The 12,094-nt window shown below is 40.5% G+C and overlaps 1 protein-coding gene across 8 annotated transcripts in view; it reads left to right on the top strand.

Moving 5' to 3' along the window:
* LOC125760736 (mucin-17) overlaps positions 1-12,094 on the top strand; it is a 162,315-nt gene that overhangs the window by 100,202 nt on the left and 50,019 nt on the right. For all 8 annotated transcript variants that reach the window (XM_049421153.1, XM_049421154.1, XM_049421147.1 and 5 more), the window contains exon 6: positions 8,180-8,372. In XM_049421153.1, coding sequence (XP_049277110.1) covers positions 8,180-8,372 — 193 coding nt within the window. The remainder of the gene's footprint in view (positions 1-8,179; positions 8,373-12,094) is intronic.

Here is a 12,094-nt window from a genome sequence, read left to right as displayed (position 1 = left end):
AATGTACGTAATTGAAGAATGAAAAAATGATTTTTTTTAAACTTTTACGATTTCTCTCAATTATTTTTTTTTTGCTAGGCCGAAAAAAACATTTAAGATATCTATAAGACAGCATACGAAAAACAAAATTCTCAATATGTATAATCACATTTTTTTGTACTTTCTTCTTTATAGTTTATAGAACATCACTTTCATCTATCTCTTCAACTTTTTCTGTTATTTACAAAAAACTAAGTTTTTTATAGTATTGTTACGTATTGCATTTTATTTAAACAAAATAAATCTACAGTATTTCTGGTAGCTTCCTTAATTTAAATTATTATATGTTATTTTTTATTTAACTGTAAATTTTAAACAAACGAAATCCTTATGAAAATCTACACAAAATAAAATTTTTCAATTCAATATTAAATTCATTGACGCTTGAACGCTTCGTCAAATTTATTAGTTTAATATGTCATTTCCCTACCTAATTTTCCCTGCAAACAAACCCTTACCCGTGACTAGTCACGACGCACGCATATCGTCCAATCGACCACTGCAGTTCATTTTCTTTTGCGACCCAATTTTCGTCCCAATACACTCAATACCACGATCGCTCAATCAATGCCAACAAAACGAGTGCCAAAAACGGGCACCAACGGGGAACGAACGTAACGTTGCGTTAGCTAGTACCTACGGTAATCGACCAACGCTAAATCAGACGGTACACACACTGCGCCACATGGGCTGAAAGAGCACATCAGTTCCTCATAACCTGTCAAGGGCCTCGAAGACGCAATGACGGTGAACCGGGGATGGTCAGTATGACATTGCGAGTACTCGACAGGATGACGATGACCGCAGGATACCGTTCCATCATCATCGGTTGGTTAAATTGAAAATTGAGTTATTAGGTCATCTACCAGCGGTGGCCTCGCCTTTTGGCACACAACAGCATCCGGATATGCGTGTGTGTGTGTGTGTGTGTGAGTGTTTTTCCAGGAGGAAAAACTGGCACACCACAACACAATGATGTGCCACTTGCTGCACAGATCTTCCGGTCTACGGTCCAGTGATGATGGCCATCAACGGTTCAGCCATTTTGATGAAATGTTTGGTCCATGCGAATCTCTGACCCTACCTATACACATACGACAGAAAGGAATTTTCTTACTAGCGTGTCCTCGTTCGTTCACCATACCAATGCAACGGCTATTCCCGACAACCTGCAGTTGATACATGGCTGATTTCCCGAGAAATATTCCGGCTCATCCTGATAACCGCAAAATTCGATTAAAACGAATCGTGTACGGTGATGGTTCTGATCCCGTGGCATGCTTGCCAGCTATGCTATTGCATTCTGTTTGATTATTTATTTTAAGATCACACAACCAAGGGCAGCAACGAGTTGTATATTGGCCAAACCAATTTGTATTGCCGTTTTTGCTTTGCTATCTATTCTTTTATGGCTGACATGTTCAAGTTGACAGCTTGATTTGGTGTGGTTTTTGTGGGAGATTGCGTAAAGAAAAAGTTTTCCCCTTGACAGGTGATTGAAAATGTTAATCCTCTGGATTGTATCAAAGGATTTTATTTTCAATTTTAAAACATAAAACAAACAAGTTTAACCGATGTGCACTAACCAAAAGACATTATTGAGTTTGGGATTGTTCGGTTTAGAAAGCCAACATTTCGGTTCGCATTTCTACTTATAAATTGTATTTTATATCTATTTCGCCACATAAGTTTGCCTAATCGCCACAGTCACTAATTGTATTAAACGTACATCCGTTCCCGGTTACACAATCCGGTACAATCGTTTCTAGATTTGATCATGATCGAAAAATAATTAGATACAACTGTTGTCGGTTTTCCTTGCACCAAACGTTCCCCTCGTTAGAATTCCCGCAACGAACCAATTAACATGGTCTTTCGCCATTCTACCGCAGTGCCGTACTGTGTACATCCGAATGTGATGTATTTATTGACTTGGCGCGAGTTGACCAACAGCGAGTAGTGCTCCGTTGCGATGCAACATACCGTAAATTGTAAATTTTTAAGCTCCAAAACAAACCAATGCCACAACCGCAAAGGATCGATCGTTCGCCATCGAATCCGTGCTCGATTAAGCATGAAGAAAATACGGAATACGACAATTTGAAAGTTCCACTCCTGGTAAGACCTTTGCACAACAGGAGCTTTCTGTAACACCTGCATTGGTCTTTTTACCTCGGTCTTTTTAATATTTAATCGCGCACACTATCGTTCAATGAGGTCGTTACGAACTGGACTCAAATAGTACGTTCCCAGGATTCGGACATTCCCTTTTCGGCCAAAATGCTTTGTACAGCATTCGGTTCTGAAGATTTGTCCGTAAGCCACATAGGCTATGGACTGGCTTAAATAATTCAAAATAACCGATTCTACCGTGCGCACTGTTATTGCCCACTAAAACCCAGATGATTCTAGCCGAATACGGACGTCCAATACGCTACACAACTACACGGGACGGAACTTGTCTATCAAGCCGGAAAACGATGTGTGCGCGCTCAAAACTAACAAGAATATATGGTATCTGCATTGTAACGGGGGGAGATTTCACAGTGGCAGAGCCGGATTTCGTTGAACTTCGGATTTATCTTGCAATCATGGAAGATTAATCACCACCTTCCAGGACCATCCTCGCGTGCACTCAGTTCCAGCAGCCCTAACTAATGGCAGTTTAATGCCTTGCTAGCTAATAATTTTCCCTGCCAGATTGTACGAAATCGGTTTTACTCGATCGATCCAGCTAGGATAATGGAGAGAATGATTGGTTGGAGCAAATGGTGGTGGAAGCGTGGAACGCCCAAAAGTGGAAAATGGTTCAATTGATCGGATCAGCTCAGGACTCATCAAATTCTGACGATCGGAAATTACTTTGAAAACCGGTGGCAGCTGGCAACCGATGTAAAACGATGTACAAACGGTTCAATATTGAAACGCGTACTGTACAAATTTTCATACATTACGATGGTCCCGAAGGTGAATACTTCTTCACCAGAGATGTACAGTAGCGCACAGAAAATAAAGGTGGCAAATTTTTTTTAGGTTTAATTTTTTTTACAAAACCAATTTAAAATCTTGCTCATAAAAATATTACTTCTTGGAATTTATCTAGAAAAAAAAGTTTGTAATCAAATTTTTACTAATTTTCATATCATTTTTCGTACTGCGTTCACTACGATACACCATGTCTAAAATTGTGATAACCTTATCAAGGTTTAGAGAACCCAATATCCCCGACAGCAACCTAGCAAAAGCAAAGCAAAACCTATCACATTTCGCGATAGTAAAAAAAAAGATGCTCCACATTCGATCTCTTTCACTTTACTACGTTTTTTTTTTTTGCACCCTTCGAGCGACCGGATCTGATTTGACTGCGATATTGCTTCGACGCGGTACATCGCCCGTAATCCAATGCTAATATCGAAGTCACGAGGACATCCGTCTGTCGTACGACATCGAACCACCTGAACGTGCTCATACATAAGGCATCCACTCTCACTCGCCTATCCAAGCCTATCCAATATGCGCCGTGCTAGGGATGTATAACAGGGCATGCACCATGGATGGAAGGGGATGAAATCAGCGAAAATAGGCTGTCTGATGCTTTAGGCTTCGGCTACCACTTTCTATCGTGTGTCATGAGGCCGTTCCGTGTGTATGTGTGTTCTTTAGCCGTTGGCTGACTTGACAGTTTCACCACCCATTCTGCCATCACCGTGCAGCAGATACATTAAATATTTGATTTACCGCTTCAACCAACTCGCGAGGAACGTTGTCTCGAACCACCTCGCTAGACAGGTTTTAGTGGTGTTACACAAAACCTGAGATACATCCCAGAATCGTACCACTTGCTAGTGGGAATGGTGATAATAATTAACCAATATCGTAGACATTCTGTAATAAATAATATAAATTGATTTATTATAGAAAATAACTATAAAATAACATCTTTCCAGTCACAGAATATTATTAAAGCTCCATGAAAAGCTCGCCTCCTGGAGGCGTGTTCTACCGCCACAAACATCTGGCAGCACATATGTCACCGCTTCTCCGTGTAACATGGGCACAAAACACGGATCCAATTTTCATTTCCGACTCATTCCATTGTACTCTATGACAATCCACTCAACTCCCGCAAACGGCACGGTTGCAAATCAACAGTCACTCCTGCACCCGGTTCTTGTGACAGGTCGCGAAGCTAGAAGCTCGTCAAGCTAGAAAAGGAAAACTACATAAAAAAACACGGAAAGAAATATCACGACCCAAAAGACTCCTTCCCGTTTCATCCTTATCCGTGCCACCATCTCGAATGGATTAAAAATGCAACCTTAATCCGAGTGCAACCACTCGTGGATAAAGTGCAGCAAGCAGCTACGCGGCAGCAACAGTGTACAGCGCAACTACCCCGTTGGACCGGTTGTTGAACTTTTCCGCTTTTCCGGCAACCTCCGCATTCTTCCCAAACCGCCTGTAGTGGGTTTGGAGAAAGCACCCGTACAGCCTACCGAAGCCACCAGGCCGTACGGTACGGTGAAAAATATGCACAGACACAATACCAAATCGTTTCCGCATCCGCTTCACTGCCGGTACCGCGTTTCGTTTTCACTTTAATCCACTTTTGCCGCCGGCAGGCGTTTTGGCATGGAAAAACGAGAATTCGTCCGGCGTTTTCCGTGGCAAGCGGGGTGAGGTTCGACGGGTGAACAGGATACGCAACCAGGCAGGAACATTCTTCTTTCGCTCTCGGTTAGTAGGAAAATAATATCACAAACCCTTCGCCCACCCCGTACGCGCGAGAAGTACGGTGTACGCTTTACCTCAAGTGCTTAATCCTTGGGCACTTTCTTCGAGCCTCGCTCCGGTACCTAGCGTTGGCCTTTTTTACGCCCACTTGGAAGGGAAACCTGGGGATTATTACCGAGTTGATCGATAATTGTGTTTGGTTTATATCGCTTAGACTTCTTCTGCGTTTCCGTCCGTGTTCGGATAAGTTTTCTTGAACTGTGCCAAGTTGGGCAGTAGCTTGTTTTTTTTGCCAAGAACCAACCATGTTCCTAGCGAACAAGGGTAGGGCTGATTTATTCGCACCACCTAAGTGTTACTGGAATGAAAAATAAATGCAAGCAGTTTACCATCCAGAGCACTTTAACCTGACAGGTTTTTTTTGGGATAAAGTTTTCGTTTCGTTTGATTGATTTTGTTTTGTCTCCTTTTGCTTCGGCTGCTCGCAGAAAGTTTTGTAACGAAGAGAGCTTTCGTTTTACTGTACAAGGGGAAAATGTGATGCCTTCGCGTAGCTAAATATGAATTTTAAAGAGGAAAAGTTTCGATCGCTACCGTTTATCCCTCTGGGTGGTGTTGTTTTCCTGGGAAAAAAATATAAATAACGGTTCGAAAATTAATTAGCCCATTATCCCGCCATCATTCAGGTGGGTAAGTTCATTTTTAGGTAGAAGATGAGCTTAATTTGTGATTGATTGATTGCACAGGAACGAAAGATCAATTGTGGCGCCATTGGATAAAGGTTCAAGGATTATTTGTAAGCAATATTTCTATTGCCCAAAGGTTAATAGATATCGTGGAAATAACATTACTTTAAATTTGGTCTAGCCTTTGAAAGGAAATTAAAAAAATAGTCCACGGACGTGCAATCAGTTGCATACATTTTGGGGTATAAATTGTAAAGTCAGACCGATTTGCTGCAAACCTGATCTGAAAAAAAAAACATATGAAAGCATGTAAGTCTATATTTATTAATTTTCAATAAATTCAAATTTTGTTGTTAAAAAAAGCTTAATTAAAAAACAAAATATGTATTTATATCATAAAATTTCACCATATTCACTATAGAAACATTGAAATTTTTTTGATTGATGTTTTTAAAATATGTGTGATCTATGTATAAAAATGTATAACACTAATAGCACGACCTCCTGGTGGACGCTTTTAAATGTTTCAACAGTCAGTCATTTTAGTATGATTTCTTTTTCATACCTATATAAGGGAAATGTTATTCAAATTCTACCCAGAAAAAGATTAGAAAAAGCCAATCTAAATAACCAACTTTTCGTCGAGGCACACATAACTATTAGTAGATCTTTTTACGAACAGACTTTTGTATGTCCTCTCTTCTAGGATAACATCGGATTACAAATCCTTTCTACACTGTCACCGGCACTGATTTACTTAGAAGAAAAAAACACTTCAGTGAAACTTTATCTCAACGATGCCAGAAAAAATAGAACCTCCCTACCGCTGTCAACAAGATTTGGCAAGAATTTGCACTGGTTTCCTTTTTTTTCGGTAAAAGTTTGCATACCACGCACAAAACTACCGAGATTCTTCCCCACTAGGAAGCCGAATTTTCAAAAATCCGTTTTGCAACCAATTTAACCTGTGCATTTTCAACCCTTCTGCTATTCACATATAAGCTCACAAAAAGTACGACAACTTTGTTAAGGAAACTTTGATGGGAGATGTGACTCGACTGGAAAACTCACCTGCGATGAAGTGCATGTGCACACGAGAGCTTGTTCAGCAGCCCCAAACAGGATAGCAGTTTGCTTGAAAAGATGGAGGAGAATTTTTTTGTGCTTATTCCTTTTCAAACATTGGGCAGAAAAAAAGCTTGTTGCGACAATTTCATTGTCATCAAATGCTTGTGCTGTAGGAAAGCGAATGAGTTTGTAGTTTGTTTGATGTGAAAACGACCTAAAAAGAAGAGAAAAAATGGGAAATGTCGTGTCTATTGCTGTGCAATGTTCCACGCACAGCAGTAATTTAGCGCTTCGTGCAAGTTCAAAATGTCAAGACATTCTAACATTGCAATGCAAGCAAGAAAAATGGAAATCTACCATTTTCTCAAATTTCTACCACAATTGTGCTGGTAGACCATTTTTCCATCCATTTTTCCATATACTTTAAGCCTCCTTGCCAGATTCAGGTACGGTGTCACGGAATCCTATTACGATTCTTTTGCACATTCAGCAGTTTTTTTTTAATATTGTGATCTATTGTGATGTGGCATAGTAAAAGAAAGGCAACAAGTTTTCACAACACCTAGAATCGTAAATAATGTACCATCTTGCATTTTTGCACCGCCACTACACTTTCCTCTTCTTAATAAACTGTCAAACAGTCTTCAGCTTCATTCTTTTTCTTTTTTTCGTCTCCACAACACCGTCAGCTTTCCCTTATCGGTTCCTTTTAATCACTGAGGAAAATTGAGAAAGAAAATCCATTCCACCACGCTACGACTATTTATGGTTGCACTAAGATCACAACTAAAAAACATACACACACCCTTGAGACCGATTTATGGTAAGAACGGGAAGTGGATTGCTCTCACTAGACAAACACACACACACACCCAAAAGCACACACCAATGTACCATTTATCTCTCCATGTGCATCCGCTCCATTGCCGAAGGTCGGAAAAGTGCAATGTCGCGCCACGTGTCTGCACCATTTTCCCAGACACCGCAGATTGTGACCGGGTCTGTGACCGGTTTGCCGGTCTCGGTTTCGCTTTCGCGTTTTTCCGCGACGTACGTCGGGTGGTGTACCCGACCAGACGACAAAGAAAATGCACAACGGTTTTGAAAGGAAAAACTTTTCCCACGATGCTTATTCGTGGTACGTACACGGAAAGGAAATAACCGCGGGAAGAAAATGCATACTTCCACATCCAACCAAACGACGGTTGGCAGTCAGTGCATGCCGGGAGTAGATCGAGACGTTCTGATTTATCTGGCTCTAGGGTGACGCGTCTTCCCTTTATCTTCTGTTCCATGATTGTCTGAAGTCTGAGTTATTATGTGTCTACCGTCTGACGGAATGCGAGACACAATGAGAGAGAGAGAGAGAGAGAGAGAGAGAGAGAAAGACAGAGAGAGAGAGAGAAAGATTGTGCATGTTCTACCCTTGCAACTGCATTTTATTAGAAGAAGAAACAAAAAAGTAAACACCCAAAAAGCACCAGATGCAATCGCTTCTACTGATGCTGATGAAACACTTCCTTCATCACGGAAGCTAACCGAATAACCGAAAAAAAACGAACTTCCACAATTCGATTACCGAAAGTTTCTTAGTTGCACATTTTATTTATCACCTTTTCGTTATCCTTTTTTCATATGTTTTTTGTTTTCAGAATTTCACCAAACACATCGCCCAAACGGCGACTAGCGGGAGAAAATGGTCAAACGGAATGGCGCAGCAGGAATCAATCGATTCGCACCTCGGACGCGATCAGCATCGGTGACAGTGACACTTCCGGCGACAACAAACCGTCCTCACACGACGAAACCATCATCACGACGAAAAGTCCAACACAAACAACACTGGTAAGTGTTTTATGTGTGTTTTCCTTAATTAACAGTTATGTACAAGTATAAATATGTTAGTGAAGTGTCTACTACTACAAAGAAATTAAAGTTTTTCCGAATTAGAAAGCTCCATTTCTTTGCATTTAATTAAGCAATGCTGATTAACTATCTTTTACGCTATTTTTCCCACGCTTTTTAATTACATGTTTGATGAAAATAATAAGTTTACATGCTTGAATGTATGGAGTTCTGTTTCTTTTATTTTTAAAGTGCTGTAATTACACACTTTCAAGCTTTTAATAACTGAAATACATCTTACCCAAAACTACTTTTAGGAAAAAGTACACCTTTTACCAATTTTAATTCTTAGAATGTTCCTAATGGGCTAATCTAAATTGCTATTTATAAACTTCCCGTTCAACGACTACAAAAAAAATAAAAAGCCTTTTAAATATGAGGGAATCTTTCAGAAATAACCTACCCCCTACCAAAGGGAAAGTTTTTTAATGTACAAATAAATTAATTTCCCCTTCTAATCTCTAATCATCTGTGTCAACGATCCAACAGGATATTTAAAAATATACACCATGATTTATTTTTTCCTTTTTACTTTTCCACTGTACACAAATACTCGCTTGAATCTTATCCTAATGCGTGTCATGTTTCCGGTTGGCGTATCAGTTAACGCCTCACAAACACTTACACACAGAACACGCAATATTTCCCTAATCCCTGTTCTGCCATTCTCTGCTCACTGTAACACTTATCCTTTCAACCTGCAAAAGCCCACTTTGAACTCATCTCCATCGAACCCAACAAAGTTCGTCCTTGGAAATGGATTATCACCTCTAGCTCTGGGTGATTTTTTCTCTTTCTCTCTCTCTACCTGTTCACCATCGAAAGTGTGAACCCGTATGTCACTTTCAATCAACCGCTCCGGTCAGTTCATTCTTGGTGACCGAAGGACTTACTTACAAATTTTGCTCATTTTTTCGGGCAAACCCATGAAAGCAGTAGTATTTTTGGATAAAGTGAATGTTATTTGTGCAAACAACTTTCACCTGTTTCGGTTCGCTTGCGTTTGGAATCAGTGGAAGCAATCAGATGAAGGGCCTGGAGGACAGTGTAAAAAAAAGTATACATGAAGCCAGCAGGATAAGGATCTAATAGATGGGAAAAGCCAACCGCAAGCAGATTGATGTGGGGTCACAGTTGTTTTTTTTCCCTTTTATTCATTTCACTTTTCTACGAGCTGCGCAAAACGTTGTGGTTTCCTTTTCTATTTTCCCTATCGACCAACAAGGACCTCTGTTAATCCTTTCCCGTTTTTCGGCCTGCGGCAATGGAGACGCCCGGTTGCCCACAACTGTTGTGAATTATTGATATTCTTTTCGTGGCCCCAAAACACGTTCCATCGTCGAATGATGAAGGCTTAGCCGTATCGAGCGCAGCATGATGATGTGGTCCACGGTACTGTGGTCCTGTTGGTACGGTTTGACTTCCTCGTCCAATCGACTATTGACCTAGCCCTGCGTGCCGATGGTGGTGGATGGCTTTCTCCTTCGCCACTCGCTCGCAAATGGCATATCTATGTTGCATGTTGCCCTGAATAAATTATCTTTTTTTGTTCGCCTGCTAGCCAGAGCCGTACTTTATTTCCATTCGCACTGAGGAATGGATGGCGATAGAAATTACGCACGAGCTTAGCATTTGTCGTGTGATGAGAAAAGCACTATTTGCGCACCAACATAGCACAATTGATGAAATTATTCACCGAGAAAGCTGCTTGCTTCCGATAGATGTAAGAGAGTAATTATCTTACGTTCACCAAATTTAAGTCACATTTCAAGTGGTATTAGCCGCATTTTTTTTGGTGGGAAGAATTTATTTATTTTACTTTATTCAACAGCATCTTTTGTATTGTTTTGCTCACAAATGCTATGCTATCCTTTTTTCTTCTATTAATTGCTAGTAAACAACCATTCATAATAGCTATCTACACCCACAAATCACACAAATTCAGCGTCGAAAAATAACAAACCAATTTCCAGAAAAAGCAATTCTAAAATAGAGACGAAACGCGAGCAATTGCAAGCGCGACAAATATTATCTTTCGGTGAATGATTCTAATAAATTTGAGTAAACTTAAAATTGCACCCTTCGGTTTCGTACCGCAATTTTGCAGCGTTTGCTTAAAAATAACTCCACAGCTCCAGCCACACGAACGTGCGCTGCGCGAGATCTTTCGCCCCCAAGAGCAGCCATTTGCTTACAGTTCCATTTTCTTTTGCCATCCGTCTGCTTCTTTAGGAGCCGGTGGAAGGAAAAGATAGTTTAGCTTAAGTACCATCAACAAACCCATCTTCATGTTACGGCCACTGTTTAGTGAAACATTTGATATTCTCTCGCAAACATAAACGAGATGTTTGTGGCACGGGACAGAATCCAAGGTCCGGAAAGGTACGGGCGTGGGGAGGGAAATAGTTTTCTTCTTTTCCCTTCCAATTTCCAAAGCACGGCAAAGAAATATTTGGTGATTGCGAGGGAATGTCCCTGATGCTTTCTTTGTTTTTTTTCTTCTTACTGTCCCTTCGTACATGTTTGGACTTCCGGTCTTTTGGGTTTTTTTAGCTGTTTGCTAGTTCAGCATACCCATGCTGTGTCTAAATGTGAGGGCTGTGTGTTTCATCTGGCTATATCACTATCTCTATCGCTGCGGAGCGCATACAAACATCGGGGGGATGGTGAGCAATGAAAACGATGCAGACGGAAGCATAAATCACATAAAAATGTAATTTCTTCCAGCGCAAATCCTGCCCGTTTTCGGTGAGCTGCTGTTAGACGAACACCAGCATGAAGGCAAAAATCTGGCCGTAATCGGAATAGCACCCATGAAAAGAAAGCTTCGACAAGGAAACTGGAAATGTTAAATAAATTTCCTTTCCTTCTGCCTTGCAAACTATTCGTTGTTCTAGCCACGACACGAAGCCGCCCCCACCACCATCCTGTCACGTCAAATGAAACGGATAAAACAAATGATAGTTACGAAGATGTTATGCCACAGACAAAATTCTTTCAATAAACATTCGCTTATTTTGGCGTTGATAAGAAAGCAACGGCAGAAAATCTCCCCTTTTTGCAATCACAAACATTTACACACACAAAACGATCGCCATATTTACAGAATTCGGTATAGACAGCTTCTGTTTACTTTCTCCATTCTAGCGTACTAATAAATGGATGAAAAAATCTGATGCGCTTTTATGTGCCACGTGCAGCAGGGGGAAAAGTAGGAAACCAGTTTTGAGATGGATATCAACCCTATTATCGAGTAATAAGGGACTCGTCTTTTGTGTGCTCCTTTCTCTTCCTTTCCGACAAAGAAGGTTCGATCTTCATGCTGGTTTTTTTTCTATCAACCCAATTCTTCTTGCTGACAATCCTTACCTATAGATACTCGGCATTATTTATCGACGCTCATTCCCATTCCTTAAACGCCATTCACAAGCAAATGAATTCGCTAGAAATGCTTATCCTTTTTTTACCCTGTGATGTTCAAATAGTTTGTCTGTAAACAGACGCAGAAAATCCCGAGCAGCATTCATCGTCTTCGATCATTTTGTGAAGTGGATGCAAATATGTTTTAAAATCTCTTCTTTTCAATTTATTTGCAACATTCGATATTACATGTACCGACAACGACTGTAGATTGATTCGTTTTACGCGATTAAGCTACATTG

Source organism: Anopheles funestus, chromosome 2RL (genome assembly GCF_943734845.2).
Source record: "Anopheles funestus chromosome 2RL, idAnoFuneDA-416_04, whole genome shotgun sequence".
NCBI lineage: Eukaryota > Metazoa > Arthropoda > Insecta > Diptera > Culicidae > Anopheles > Anopheles funestus.
This window is presented reverse-complemented; position numbering and strand designations above follow the sequence as displayed.